Here is a 16,571-nt window from a genome sequence, read left to right on the forward strand (position 1 = left end):
TTCGTAGTTCATATTTGTGGTATTTGAACTCTTTCCAAACCACAGTTGAAATATTATTTATGTTCAGTAGGTTGACCTACTAAAGCTGCTAAGCTAACTTTAAGTCAAATCAAGCATCAATATTCAAATAATGGCAAAACTAAAGAATGAATTTTTAAAACTACTAAATCTTCATTAATGATATATCTGTTCTAGTGAAAATAGTGACATTATAGAAAACATAAGACTCTAACTTGTATATCTGAAACTGTAAAAAAAAAAAAAAAAAAAATTAAGTTCCAAGCCTCCATGCCTCTCTTAGAAGAAAGTGGAATTATAAATAATGCATTAAGTTATTAAATGCACAATATTAAATGCACAAGAAGCTTCTGATGGATTACATCTACACTCTCCTGTTTCTGTTTATTATCCAAATATCTTGGAAGAATGGTCAAAATTCCTGGCTATCGCACCCTTCTCTCTAATTCCTTCCACAATCCACTGTCACCTCCCCAATCTCTCAAAGGTTTCCAAAACCTGCAAAATTGACAATCTAAGTGACTGCATAGGTCCTGCCTATTTGACCTGTCTGCAGTATGATGCTGTTGACAGCTCACTCCATTTAAGTCTATTTCCTCATTCATTCATTCATTCAACAAATATTTATTTGTTGCTTATCTTAAACATGTGTGAGTGTAGATATAATAATTTTTTTCTCTCTCTCAGATACGATAGCACTACTCCTGACCCATTGTCACTAGATTTTCTGCTTTGGATTTTTCAAAAACAGTGATGGACGTGTACATATCTATCTAACTCTCCTGCCAGTGGTTCATATTTGAAAGAAGACTGGCAATGTTTAAAGGTATAATGCACGGAAACTAAAAGGAAACTTGATTAGTACTCTTACAGCTACCAAAATACATACGCATTCCTAATAGCTATGTCAAAGGTTGACAGCCATCCCTGTTTTAAAAACTAACCTCTTTTCATAGAGCATTTTGAAGAAAACAGGATGATGTGTAGGGATGTTTACTAGGTTTACAATTTTAATTTCAGGATCTGTACATTTAGCTCTCATTTACTTAATTTCTTTATAAGAGCACCAACTACTAAAAAAAATTATCTACCATGCTTGGGAACCTCAAAAAATGGGATGGAAGTGTGACAGAGCTAGGTAAGGAGGAGTGGGGTGTCCAAGGATCATGTGCAGTGCAGAGCTTTGGAGTAGGCTAAGTGCTTCATTTGCCCTCATTTACTTCCTTTAAAACATAAGTTTCACTTACTCACTAATACTAGGTCTGTTGTTTATTTTGGATGTGGGCTGGATGTTTGATTCACTGGAGATTATTTACCCTGACCATATCCATTTATTAAACTGGACCAGACCGGTGCTATTTCTCTATGAGTTTTCTTAACATCTCAGAAGCTAAATTGAACAAAAAGTAAGAGGACTTTGAGTTTCTTATACTTGAGTGTAGCACAAGAAGAAAACACTTAAGGGGGAAAAGCCCTGCAGAAAATGTATGAACGTCCTAGAGTAGAACAATGGAAGAAGTTAGAAGAAGGGAGGCAATACGTCTATTAAGATAAATTACTATATAACATAAATATCACAGTATTTTTAAATTGTTTGAGGATTAACATGTGCTGCTTTGCCTTGGAGAAATACGTCAGGGATAATTCCTAATGCCCTTTTGGCCCTAGCACCAAAGCTCTCATGCTAGGATGCTTCAACATGTCACAAGCTATTTCCTGCTCAGGCCACGGTGAGCAGTCCCTCCTCCCAGAGCACAAAGAGGGCCTGGGAAAGAGTAGATTTGGATGAGATTTGAGAAGAAAACACCCTTCAGAAATAACCTCAGAAGGACATCAAGAAATGGCAAAAATTACCTAATGTGGGCCTGGCACATCCAGCATTCTACTGTGTTTACTTGTTCAAAACTAATTTTGGTTACTTGTTCTCTGTGATTTGATAGGCCTGCCAGTCTTGAGCCATTCTTTCTCGTCATTGGAGGGCTCATTCTATGGCCAGATGGGATTGCCACCTGAACCACCACACCAGCCCTTGGAAGGTGGCGTAGGGTTCTTAGGCCCTCACAGAGAAGGAGTGCCGTGCTCTCTCATTAGGGACATTGCCAGTTTGGTCCTAGGGATATGGCTTCTCAGATACTTGCGTGATGATAGTTCTAATTGATTTTAGAGACCGATGGGATGTTCTTCTTATGAATGCCACTCTTGACCCTCATGTATGGGAGAGGCTGAGGTGGCTTCATTCTCAAAGGCTTCATTCTGAGAAACATCTATGTTTTGTTTCTAAGGCAACAAGGTCATTTAGGACAGAATACCACTTTACATATGGAAAATATTAATGACAGAAATGATTTGTGAAATAGGGCCAGAATCACATTTTTCCTTAATTTCTCACATGCTATTTTTTCCTTTTATTCTTTGGCCACCTTTTCTGCAAACCCTTTGATGAAGAAAATCCAACCACCAGAGCAATAGAATGGGATTGTTGCTCATGAGAGAGACTATTCATAAATTCAAATTAATAGGCAGGCCCTATCTAGAAACTCCCATGGAATCTTTGCAAATGTTACAAGTCCAAATTTTCTATTTTAAGGTCTCATAAGAGACAAAATATTTGAAAATGCACCTTACTGGTTTCTTTTTCCCATGAGATTCCTTTCCTTCTTTTCCTGCATTTTCAGGTGAACATTATAACCAAGTAGACGTGCACTCTCAACAGACTTTTGTTTCCAGCCAGAGTACACTAGAGGGGGGAGACAGATGAAACTTCCATACTGTCTAAAAGAAAGGCATTTATCTCAGGTTGACTGTCTAGGAAATTCAGCAGTTTTCCTAAGGAGATAGGTATAATATGGTGGTTAAGAGCAGACTGGCTGGGTTTGAGTCCTGGCTCTGTCCCTTACTAGCTGTGTAGACTTGAATCCATTGCTTAAACTCTCTGTGCCGTAGTAGCCTAATCTGTACTGTGGGAGTGAGAATAGATCATGCCTCAGAAGGTGGTGTTATGTTAAATGGGTATTTAGAACTATATCTGTGCATAGTAAATATACACTAAATAAGTGCTATCTGTTATTTTAGAAGTTTCAAAATAATAATCCTCCCTGTGTCCATTGGAAAATACAGAATTACTGAATTTTAAAGGGTTTTTTTTTGGGCACAAATTGCAATATCAATATCGTAAAACCATTTTGTAATAAAATGGTAATGGATAAAAAGAAATGTCACTATAAAACATTGTTTCCAGATTGAGCAAAAAAATAGTTTATTAAGTTTTTAAGATTTAGAAGTACATTCTGGGATGCAAGATGAAGTCATTCCCTGAAACCTGACTTTTAAGACAACACAAGAAAACCTAAGACAATTAATGAATGTGACATGCATCTCTGGTTGACAGATCCAAAGAGGGGTAGAAATTAGTAATAGTCTCCAAGTAACAGTCAAGAGACCATTAAATCTGTGACCTTAAGCCAAAAATATAACTAGGAGAAAAATGAGAAGCTTACTCCCATCTCACTCCCTCCCAAGAACCCCCAATATTCTTTAGATACTGACATCTTTTTAACTGACAATGAATTTTTTGTGTTCACCTGGCAGTGAATTTTGTGATTTTTAAACCTGTGATAATTTTACATCAAATATCTTCACCAAAATTTTTGAAAAAAAGAATTTTTTAAAAGAGAGGCCCTTGGAAAGTTGAAGTCCTCAGATACTTTTGGAAAAATGACTCCTTTTATGATGATGATGATGTGAAAGTCGAGAGTGAAGTGTTACATCAGAAAATTACAGCCTGCCCCAATAAACCTGACTCATTATTTATTCTAAGAATTCATGCATTCTTAGAATTAAAAGCTAAATTATGTGGAAATAAATTCACTTCAAAAGAAAAATCTAAGTAGTAATTGTATGAGACATGAAGAGAAGTGATCAAACGATGGCACATGTTTATGAACTGCCATCACCCATCTCCCGAAGCTGCGTGCCCTGCTCCCAGCCCAGCACCTCCACAGATGCCCTGATTTCCAGACTTCTCATTTTCCAAAATGAAAACTTTGGGCCAGTATAATTTCTAATATCCCTTGTGGCTCAAACAATCTGTAATTCTATCACTGTTGCAAACTCCAAACCTGATCCCTGATTTTAAGCCTCTTTTTCACAAACGTGAAAATTATCAGCTTAGGTAACCAAAGAATCCTAGAAATAAGTGTGGACTGTCAAAATATTTTTTTTTTCCTTGCTGCAGGATTTTACCTACAGCCAAAGCAATTTTGTAGAAACTTCTACTCAGTATTCAGAAGAGCCAGTTCTTTCCCCCAGAGAGAATTAATCATAGGCAAGGACTGGAAAAGACAGTTTCCCCAGACAACCTTAAGCACACGCCCACTGAGAAGCTCATTCTATTTTAATTTGCCAATTAAAACTGCCCCAGGAAATCACACATTGTCATTATCTCATTAAAAATAGTATACGTGTCACTCCCTTACCTCTCTCTGGAAAAAATAACAGTCAAGTAACCCAACTGCTCCCCACAACTTAAAGTTAATAGCACCCTTAAAAGATTGGCTTTATCTAGGGTCCTCTGGGGACAGTACCGTCTGCTGTTATCACTGCCACAAATTCCACAGATCTCCAGTCACTAACTCAACACCGTTTATTACATATTTACTATATCTGTGGAATTCACTAAGCACTGAGAAGTGTTAAAAAGGCACTAAAACGCTTGTTTTCAGCAAATTAATGGCCACTCTCATTGGAAAATGGAGTCTTATAAACAGGTCTTTTAAAGATCCCTTCTATCTCAACTTTTGGTTCCATCTGGCTCTTCTTCAACCCCTCCCTATACGTCTTGCCTGGTTACCTGTGGAATGACATTACAAGGCTGGTACTGATAGAGATTACACCCTCGCAATTTTAAAAAGTTTCATTTTTGTTGGTATGACAGTTATAAATCCCCTTCTCTTATAAACTGTGTATTGAGTTGACATTACCTGTGGGAAATAGAGTGATTTGAATTGTGTTGCTTATTACTACTTTTCAGTTTCTAGTGAGTCATAAAATGACTAAAAGGGCGGGAGTAAGATGGAAACACTGCAAAAATAATGGCTTATATTTAATAATGCCCCTTTGACTAAAATAATAATAATAAATGAAAAGACTATGACACTGACTTCCTGCGTGTACTTAAACATGATTCTGTGTATAACACCTGCAGGTTATTATGTATTTCCAAAGATTTGTCCTCAAAGAATCCATTGACTTCTGCCTAATAAAAACGTGCATTACCATAGCTCACTAGGGGAAAGGCACTCTGCCTGTCTATAATCAACGGGTATGATTACCTTATTGCCTTGAAACCCCTTCGGGCCTGGATCCCCTGGAAGTCCAGTAATGCCCTGCTCCAAGATGAAAACCGAGAATTAGTTCTGTGTACAGAAGGCCAATCAGGAATGAATCTTCATTAGGGTCCCTAGAGATCCTGGAGTTAGAAGTCAGACTATCTAACTCAGAGTTAAGTTGGGGTTACACACGATTGAGAAATGGAATGAGATAAAATTCCTTGTGTCAAACACACAGCTTCTAAAATAGTACCTAAACTGAGAGCAAACATTTATTAATGAGGTGTTTGTTTTCAAAACTTGCGTTTCCAACATTATTCCCGTGCCGGAGCCCTTTTTTTTTTTTTTTTTTCGGACCCCTTTTTGGAAAGAATAAACAACAACTTTAAAAATATATATCTAAGGCATATATAACTGTAAGTTGGAGTTTCCAATGACCTGTGATAATCAGAGTTACTGCCCTGTCCTGACACAATTTCAGACCAGGACAAAGGCGTTGATGGTCAACTAGATGCCATCTAGGAAATTTTGGGTAAAGGTATAATTTTCAGTAGACTTTTTGAAATGCTGAAATTAGTTCTTCACACAAATACACACCCTCTTCCCATTACAGCTTTAGACAAGACAAGTCCCCAGACTGGAAAAACTGATCCAATTATTTTCTGAAATCCCTGGGATAAGGGTAATGCTTTAAAATGCTTTAAAGAATCATTCCATGTTATTGAGCAGTTACTACTTATCATGATGGAACAATACAAATGCTGTAATTTAGATAAAATGCATAGCTTTTCCTACTGCATTAGAACAGCAACACAAACATTGTTACATCCTGCTTTTAACTGCTTTGACTTTATTCGTCTTCCTAAGCTCTAGTTTTTTAACTTTTATCGCTTCAGCTACTCACTAAGCAGACTCACCTGCCGGTACCTATCTTTGAAGGAGCCTGAGTTCGTTATTCAAAATATTAGAGCACCAGTTTCCAGACTTTGTTTCACATTGGAATCACCTGAGAATCTTTAAAAATACTGATGCCTGACTCCAATCCCCAGACATTCTGACTGAATTGGTAGAGGGTGCAAGTGGGCACAGAGATTTTAAAAGCTCCCTAGGTATTCTAATACAGACTTAGATTTGGTTTTCGCCTCCTTACCTGAAGTCCTCCGGGTCCCTTTCGTCCATTTGGTGCTGGGGATCCCTGTGGAATAAAATTAACGGTAAGTTGCTCTAAATATCCATTCAATTTGCAATGATTTTACGTGGAAGAGAAGGAACTGTGTTCCCAGTAATGGCCAGTCTTCCCAGGTTATCCAAACATCAAAGCCACCAAATTCACTGTTAACAAAACGAACCTAATTAACAAGCCAACTTGTTAGTAAACTTTTCTCTAGTAAACAAACTCCATGAGAACACGATTTTAGGTTAAGTCCTTTGCCTGTATCTTGACATTTTGATCAGAATTTTAAAAATTTATTTCTTAAGAATCCTTAGAAACCAATAAACTTGGTGGAATATTGTTTCCTTCCAGCAAGGCAATGTCAGTTAAATTAACAATTTAGTGAGTTTCCACAATGTCTAGATCACTCTCTTGCCCATCTTCAATACATAGAACTTGGCAAAACACAACTTATATTCAACACTCTTCTAACAGAAAGTATTTCAATATGTCCCATAACTAGGAAGCCCTTTAAAGTTTGTTTTTATGACGGTATAATATAATCTAGTCTCTCTTTTCTCAGATTTCCACTTATTTTCTGATTACCAAAATGTAACCTGTTTATAATAGACATACCTTGACAATTATAGAAAAAAAGTAAATTTCTAACAGCAACAGCTGTTAACATTTCAGGCATATTTTCATCCAATATTATTATTTCATCCAGTAGGTCTTTCTTTAAATAATTTGATCAAAGTGTATATCCAATTTCGTGTCCTACTTATCTGGTCTTCCATTCTATCAAAAATATTTTTCCATGTCATTAAAAACTCTTAGTAAACTGAATAATATCCAAGAATATGATTCTGTCATAGCTACTCATTTCCCTAGTTTTGACACTTAAGTTGTTTCTGATGATTTCTATTGTTAACAATAGTATAGTGAATATCTTTGTGTATAAATCTTTGTTCAACTTCTGATTCATTCCTAAGGATAATTTCCTAGAAGAAGATGACTGACACAGAGACTGTAAGCACATTTAAGGCTCTCATTCACCCTCTTTTGTCTCTCACACCATATATGGAAAGAAAAAGTAAAAATTTCCTCCATAAATTTTGTTCAGATTTCCATTCTCACTACCTGAGTATAGAGAGTGCATCTTCATCTTACAATATCTCCATCAATACTGAGTATTATATATTATCTCAGTGCTTGCTAATTTGATAGGTGAAGTACTATTTTAATGTTTTAATTTTACTTACCTGATTGCTTATGTGTTTGGATAATTTTTTCATTTATTACCCATTTATATTTCCTCTTTTATGTTGCTTTGTGTTCTTTGTACGTTTTATGTGTAAACTTACATGAACTCTTCACATCAAGGGCACTATATTTCATTGACCTTAGACATGCATTTTTTCAGATTTTTACATCTCTGAAATTGGGATACATCGTACAATCAGTTGCACCTTACATTTATAATGGGCAGTATTTTTTCTTTCTTTTTAGCACAGAAAATAATAGGGCATTTAACAATCCCTGCCATCTTAGTCAATGAACTGTATTAAATCTTTGTCAGCCATTTTTACTTCAAATAGTTTTTCCAGTTATTTTTTGACTCATTTTTGTTCTATTCTATGTGTCCATTCTTCTGTATTTTCAAGTCTATGTCCATCTCCCATTTTCAATTATTCTCCAGGAAGAATCCATTCATTATCACACCTTTCATTTTGTCCAGAGATAATTACCAAGCCTACACTTTTTCAGATTCGCCTGACCTTTAACTCTACAGTAGTTTAAAAGCTTTCAGAAAGTCTCAGCCTATTTAAAGTGTTTAGTTACATAGGCCAGTGTCACTATTTTATCCTTTTCTTTTCACCTTCCTCCTCGTTTTCTCTCCTTGACTCTTCCCATAATTAAAAAATAGATATTGAAAGACTTTGGTATCTTGGTGGCATGCTGGTAACAGTTCTTAACTATAATGAAAACTATTTACTTTTACTCTGTACTTTTTTGGACGCTTTATCATGTTTCAAATATACTTTCTATGTATTTCTGGTCCATTAAGGAACTCCTTAACATTTTAATATTGTCTCCAGTTTACATATTTTATTCATATTTATTTTTTAATGAAAGGTAAATAACTACCCAATTATCTGTGGCTTGCTGCATTTTCAAATCCTTATCTGTGTCTAGCTCTTCCACATTACTGAAAAGTATTTCATTAATCTATTTCATAGAGTTCTTCACTCTGGAAGGTGCTTGTTCTCAGCGTTTACATCTGGAAAACAATTCTCCTTTGACCCATCTGGAGCTTGAATTGACTTTGCTAGTTATGTTATCCTTTTCACCATAACATTTAGTGGGCCTGGCCTCAAAGGTTAGGGTGCCACAAGGCAAAGTCTTAATGGTCCGTAAGAAAGGCCTTTGGGGGCTCCATTAAATAAAGTTAGGGATGGCTTTGTTTTTTGCTTCATGTTTTACAGACATGAAAATTGAGCCGATGACTCTCTAATTCCAGTAGTGAGAGCAACATAATGAATCCAGGAATTTCTTCTTAAGGAAACTCAGTCCCAAAGGGATCACAGCTGTTAGCATTTTAAAAACAAGTTCCTTACTTTGTCAGCTTTTATTCCTGGTTTACCGCATTCTCCACGTTCACCCTAAAAAATGAATACATGAACTAAGAAGACATTTGCAGTCATTCAGTGTTCAGATTCTTTTTAAAAGAGTCCCAGCAGAATCTTATGATATGAGCAGTCTGATGAGTTATACACAATTTTATCCTCAATACTGTGGGTTGTTTGGGCATTGAACTCTGAAAAATTTTATCCATGAGTCATTCTTAACACAATCAAATTAGTGATACCACCTAATGAGGTTTAACATTTTTGAGACATGGATCAAATTAAGAGGAAAGAAACTAAGGTTTAATGAGCATCTACCATATTTTATCTGCCCTTTGCATATGTGATTTAATTGAATCCACATTATAGCCCAATGAGATTAGTTTTACAATTCCTTTTTTTTTTCAATTCGATCCATAGATGTCTTTTTTTATTGAAGTATAGTTGACTTGCAATATCATATTAGTTTCAGGTGTACAACGTAGTGATTCAATATTTTTATAGATTACACACCATCCAAAGTTACTACAAAATATTGACTATATTCCCTGTGCTATACATTACATCCCTGTGACTTATTTATTTTATAACTGGCAGTTTGTACCTCATAATCCCCTTCACCTTCATCTTATTTTATAAATGAGGAAACTTAAGCTCAACAAGGTAACTTTGCTCCATCCTAGAGCTAGTAAGAAGAATCAGGTCTCAACCCAGTTCTACTCAGACTCCGAGTCCCTATTCTTTCCACAACACCACATGTTCCAGCCTGAGCACCAACTTTGATCAATTAGTAGTGTTTGCCTAGAGAACTGTGAGAGAAAGGTTCTGAGAGCATGTCCAGACTTGGTGGAGAAAGGAGCCACGATGAATGATCAAGGTCTGCGGTGAGAGAGAGAGTCGGGCATGGCAACAAGCACGCTGTGTATTTTCCATCACCACAGACTGCTGTCCTGCCTTTCCTGGAATACTAACGGAAAAACAAATTAACATTTAAATTATGCCTTCCTGTTTATTATTAATGTTATTTTACAGACATTATGTCAGTTAATCTGACATTAACTGTCTGAGGTAGATATTATTAGCCCAGTTTCACAGATTGAAAATTTGTGATTTAAAAAGGTTAAGTAACTTGTTCAGATAGAAGGAGAATTGGGGCCTCTAAATACAAATCCACTATATCAGACGTTCAAGACTTCTACTAATTAGAACTAAAAAGTAACAAGGTCCATTAGAAAAACAACTGAAGTTAGACTTTTCAAAGTGTATTCATACATATCTATATTTATTCTGAGCCTCGAAGCAATTCATATTTTTAAGATAAGGCAGTTCAGTTGGGGAGGTTAAATGATTTATGTAAATGTCCATGCCAGCCAATGACTCCTAGTCTGGTGCCCTCACTACGAGTTTCTGTTTCTGCTGCTGCTTTATTATCTCTGTGCTCCTCTAAAGCATGCTACTCAAAGTGCCACTACATAAGGAACTTGCACTAGAATGTTCATCACTGCCCTGCTTCCTTCATTAGGGAAGTCTTGCTATGAAAAATAAATGTCAGCTGAACTAAGCAGTATGTTTAGTGATACAGTGGACTTATATTCTTGTGCAAGCTTCATTTCATCACAAAATAGCAACAAATAGTTCACAGATTGACTGCCAACCTGCAGACCACACTTTGCTCTGAGAAGGAATATCATAATTGTGACCACCAGTTATAGATGCAGAGTATGTGCCAAAGTCTTGACGTTATTGGTGATCACCACAACAGCCTTGCAAGGTATATGTGTCTGCATTCATACACAAGGCAAGTGAGGCTCAGAGAGATTAAGTAGCTTGCCCATGACCACAAGCTTGAGTCTGTTAGGCTCCCAAGTCCGTGTTCTCCCTCAGCCACCCAAAGCTGAACAGGGTACACTGCCATGGTCTGCAACTTACTTTCCATTAACCTGACACTTCTGCCTAGGGTCCTGCATGGGGTATTGCTGGCATTGGGAGCAGGCAAGAGGGAGGTACAATTTTTAGATCCAGCTATGTCTCTATTCAAAAGCAATCTGTTTATGGTTACCGGGGGGAAGGATGGGGGGAAGGGATAGGGAGTTTGGGACCAACATGTGCACACTGCTATATTTAAAATGGATAACCAACAAGGACCTACTGTATAGCACAGGGAACTCTGCTCAGTGTTATGTGACAGCCTGGATGGGAGGGGAGTTTGGGGGAGAATGGATACATGCATATGTATGGCTGACTCCCTTTGCTGTGCACCTGAAACTATCACAACATTGTTAATCGGCTATACTCCAATATAAAATAAAAAGTTAAAAAACCCCAAAAAACAAAAGCCATCTGTTCTCTCTCCACATCATATTGTGAGTCAAACTGACCCAGGAAAAACTGAGCTTTCACTTAAAACAAATTGAACATTTATTGCTGAATGCAAATGGAAAATCACTCTTGAAGAATCAATTAGAAAGCAATTAATTGAAGAATGTTAGATGGAAGTAAAATGAGTCAACCACCAAAATATAAAACAGAAAAGTACCATAAATATGCTCAAAATTCTTTGGGCTAGAATTCGCGTTCCATTTGTCCAGACAGATTTGTTAGCTATAGGGTCCTGAGGAACAGCATTGGCATGGGGGCAGATTCCCATCAATGAAGACACTGTACTCATGTTATTCGCCTCTGCAAAGGCGTTTTCTTTTTTGATGGGCTCAGTAATCCCTGTGGAATGGTCAGAATTACAAAGTTCCCAAGAGCTAGTGCTTCAGAAAAAACTGAACAGATTAGCTCTGTTCCCAGCCTCGATTTCTGACGCTGCTTATCCTGGTGAAATTCTGGTTTGAATGTCGATGGTTCAGGGTCATTTTGCTCCGACAGCTTGTATTTTCCAAACGAGGGCCCCTCCAGTGAATCTATAATTCCCCAGAAGTTTAAGTGAATCTTTTCAAAAAAAAAATATATACAGAGAGTTTCCTGGTGTTGATAATTAGCATACTGTATAAATCAAAATGGTGGTGGCATGGAGAATTTTCTTCAACTATGTATATAGGACAGTTTTACAATCATGAAAGTTTTTTTTTTTTAAATTATTTAATTATTTATTTATTTTTGGCTGTGTTGGGTCTTCGTTTCTGTGCGAGGACTTTCTCTAGTTGCGGCAAGCGGGGGCCACTCTTCATCACGGTGCGCGGGCCTCTCACTATCACGGCCTCTCTTGTTGCGGAGCACAGGCTCCAGACGCGCAGGCTCAGTAGTTGTGGCTCACGGGCCCAGTTGCTCCGCAGCATGTAGGATCTTCCCAGACCAGGGCTCGAACCCGTGTCCCCTGCATTGGCAGGCAGATTCTCAACCACTGCGCCACCAGGGAAGCCCCATGAAAGTTTTTTAACTTTCCCATATTATCACTTGTTCCCTGTCTCTTTATAATAGCACCTTATGTTTACAGACCAGCAAATAATTTAAAATACATTGTCACATCCATTTGATTTTCCAACCACCCTGTAAATTAGGGAGGCTGGTATTAATCCAGTTCTATATGGATGAAGAAACAGACACTCTAAGATATTGAGTTGTCCGTGTTCCAGTGCATTTCTTACACTCTTCCCCTTTTCAACCTAACATTTCCAGTGTTTAGGGATATACTTATATGCCTGGGTGTAGGTTCACCCCTAATGTTTACAGGGCCCAGAGCAAGAGTATAAGCAGAGGCCCACATACCACATATCTAAGTAGCTGAAAGTTCCAAATCGAGCTAATAAACTCGTCATGTTCTGGCTTCCTTTCTTGACAAGTGTATCTCCAAAAGGAGTAAAAAGTGAGAGAATTTTGGAGTTCCTCAGAGGTCCATGTGGGAGGCCCATGCCCACAGCCCACAGTCCAGCTCTCAGTTCACCTCCCGCCTCCAGCTCCTCCCGCAGCCAAAGGAGCTGCGAGTATGTGTCTGTGATGGTGCCGCAGACAGCACAACAAAGCCCCCTCCGCGGCCCCCTCCTGCCCCAACAAAGCTTCCATTTGGTTTCCCTCAGGCCTAGGAAGAAGATGGACATGGGAAGGAGGTTCGTGTGTGCCTTCGAAGCAGGCTCAGGCCATTTTGCAGGGACTTCTAGGGGCCTAGTTACCTAAAGCATGATCCAGGAGAAGGGGACATGGGTCTCTCACTCTGCAGACACCTGGCTCCCTCATGAGCAAGGAGGCTGGAGGAGACCCGGAGCAGGGCCCTGTAAAGTGCATGCCTCTTGCCCAGGTCTGAGGGTTGTAGGACAGCATGAATGATGAAGGGTATCTTCTGATTTCAGACAGAAAAATCTGCTAATAGAGAGCATATAATAATAGTGGCTTAAACTTATGAATGAACCACTGAACCCCTTCAAAGATTCCCGAGCCCCAGTCTAATGTGTTAATTTCTTTGGAAGCAGTTTGATTTCCTAATTGGTAATTTGCAAAGAATAATAAAATAATCTACCAACTCATAACCTTTGTTTGTCAAATTTATTGCCCCTGCAAGCTCTACCCAGATGCCTGATGGAATGAACTAAGTAATTCTTTAATGCTTAACCAGGATAGATCCTTTTTCCCCCATGAGAGGGTCTTGTGTCTACATTTCATAGGAAGTTAAGCACCAAGGCAACAGCCTAATTGTAGTATTGCTGCTTCCATCTGTACGTAGAAACTTTTGATCTTGATACCCGTATTGCATGATCGTTAAACTGGGGTTCTCTATTTAAAGAATTCGTATTTGCAGGGCTAAGAGAGGCTGGATTCTCAGGAATCTTAGGCTTCCTTCCATCCTTTATAACATACACCTGTATCTTGAGTTCTATTATTATCTTATGTTAACAGAGTTGAGAATATACTTAGGAATTTGGGAATCCAGACTTAACAAAAATAAAGGAAAATAACTATTATTAAGTATATAAATACAGTTATGTTGCTGTTTTTCTTTATGAAATTCTGATCTATTTGTTGTTACCAACTTACCTTCTCACTCTTGTACCCAGGGATTCCCTAATTTAAAAAGAAAAGAAAAGTAAAATATGATATTAGAAGGCATAGTTGGAGGAAGTAGTTGATGTTTTTCATTTACAAAGTATAACAAAACACATCTGTATAGTCTTGGAAAATAAGACCGTATAAAGGTAAGGTCTTTCCCTTCTCTCTGCACTTAGGGAATGTGCATATAGTAGGGGGAAGAAAAGAACCTATTTTTTCCTTTTCTTACATTCTATTCTCAGTTCCACATATTTTTTCAAACCCAATTTCTTACCCTTTGGCCCAAAGCTAAAGGAGAAACTATACAGTGAATCTCACTGTAGAAGTGACGACCTATAATAGTGCTTTCAAAATTGTTATATTGACTTTTAAACTATGAACTATCACAGCTGAGGATGCTTCACAGAGACGGTTAGAAAAATTGGCTTTGAAAATGAGCTCAGATAATGGCCTTTAAAATGTCCGTAAATATTTCTATCCATTATGGTCCTCCTTTTAAATTCGGTCTAGAATATAGAACATCAGGAAATGAATGGTTCCTCTGTCAACCTTAGTGAGACAGTGACCTTGAAGTTACTATATTTTATCTCAGGCGAAATACGGGGCCAGCGCTTCTGCTGCTCTTGTATGTCACTCTCGGGAATCTGCACGGCCTCCTCCATTGTGTTGCTGCCCATAAACCCTTTAAGTAACACAATACTGAATATTAAACAGACTGGGAAATTACCAACTTTAAACAACAGCAAGTCTTTTTCTAATATGATCACATGTCTTTGTCATACAACTAGTTTCTAAGTATGAAAATAGAATTGTAAGACATATTTTAAGTGAGCTGGAGAAAACAATGAAATAAACAAGCTGTGATTGTAGTTACTTGTGAGTCAAGAGTACAAAATTTTGTGGTGTATGACTTTTTTACAAAAGGTAAAAAGGAATTCTTTAGGAAGGAAATAGCACTTCTCCCCAGATGTGCAGTCACTGAGAAATTGAAAATAAAAGTAAAACTAGTGAAAAAAATTGTTACACTACAATTTAATCCGTGTCAGAAATACTTAGTCACATAAATGGTTTTATGTTAGTATTGTGCTTGAAATTAAAAGCCACATTAAGATAGTTAAATTGAGGTTCTTTATAAAAACAATTCATGTCTGCAGCACTAAAAAAGGCTGGACTTTCAATCTCAGGAATTTTGGGGTGCCCTCCACTGCTTATAATATACCACCGTATTTAAAATTCTGTCATTATTTTATGTTAAGAGCGTTAAGATTGTATTTAGGAAGGGGCCAATACAGTTTACAAAAATAAAGGAATATTACTTTTTATAGTATACTCTCTTTTTTTCCTGTTTTTTGGGTTTTGTTTTCTTTTGTTTTCCGAACTCTCTGGTCAATTTATTGTTTGGTTGATCTCACCTTTCTTCCTTTCAGGGCACCTTACTTACTAGTTTTAAAATATTCAAATTTAAGATATTCAGCACTGCCCTCATCGGTCTCTGCAAAATTTGCTTCTGACTCCCCTATTTCTATGAAGGGTACCATCATATTTCAGATCATACAGAATCAAAATTTATAATCATCTTTGCTCTCAACTTGCCCCTTCCATTCTTTTAATCCAACCAGTTAAAATCCTCCAACAGCTTCCAGGGCACTTAGTTTTAAATCCACTCTCCTGACCCTGGCCAACAAGGCCCTGTGTGATCTAGACCCTGCCTACCTCATAGCCTCATCTCCCCCGCCACTCTTCCTCAAACTCTGGCTCTCTTCACATTTCCTGGGCCCACCAAGCTTGCTCCCGCCTCAGAGCTTTTGTATTTGCTGCTCTTTCTGCCTAGGACCCCCTAGGGACCCTGTTTTATATTTTCATAACCCTCTCACTGACTGGAGTTCTTACTCACTTGTTCGTCTGTTGATTGAACGCTTTATGAAACAGGGTCTCTCCACCTTGCTTACCTCTGTATCCCCAGCACCTAAAAGAGGGCCCAGCACATGGCAAGTGCTCAGTAAATCTTGCTGAACATCTGAGGTAGAGCTAGTCACTGCATCCCCTCATTTCTACGCCTTCCTGGTTCTCACAATGTTCTCTTCCTCTCTATTTTGTCATCACTGTAGCCCGGTTCTGTCCAGTATAACGTGAGCCACCTATGTCACTTTCAATTCCTTAACAGCCACTTAAAAACTGCAAGAATGAACAGGTGAAATTAATTTTTAATAATATATTGTATTTATCACAATAGGTCCAAAAACTGTCATTTTAACATGTGATCAATATTAAAAAATTATTAATGACATATTTTACATCTTTTTTTTTGGTACTAAGTCATAAAAATTCAGTGTGTAGTTTATTCCTCCAGCACACCTCCACTCCGGCTAGCCTGTTTCAACTGCTCGGTAAGCACACATGGCCGGTAAGCTTACCGAAAGCTCGGTAAGCAGCTTTCACATTGGCTGGAGCAGCTCTAGC

General features: G+C 37.8%; 1 protein-coding gene across 1 annotated transcript in view; it reads right to left on the reverse strand.

The window, feature by feature from the left end:
• The window catches only part of COL28A1 (collagen type XXVIII alpha 1 chain), a 153,940-nt gene that overhangs the window by 122,196 nt on the left and 15,173 nt on the right, over window positions 1-16,571 (reverse strand). Inside the window, 4 exon segments of the mRNA XM_059932803.1 lie at window positions 5,349-5,402; window positions 6,496-6,540; window positions 9,117-9,161; window positions 14,100-14,126. Coding sequence (XP_059788786.1) covers window positions 5,349-5,402; window positions 6,496-6,540; window positions 9,117-9,161; window positions 14,100-14,126 — 171 coding nt within the window.

This window comes from Balaenoptera ricei, chromosome 9 (assembly GCF_028023285.1).
Source record: "Balaenoptera ricei isolate mBalRic1 chromosome 9, mBalRic1.hap2, whole genome shotgun sequence".
Lineage (NCBI taxonomy): Eukaryota > Metazoa > Chordata > Mammalia > Artiodactyla > Balaenopteridae > Balaenoptera > Balaenoptera ricei.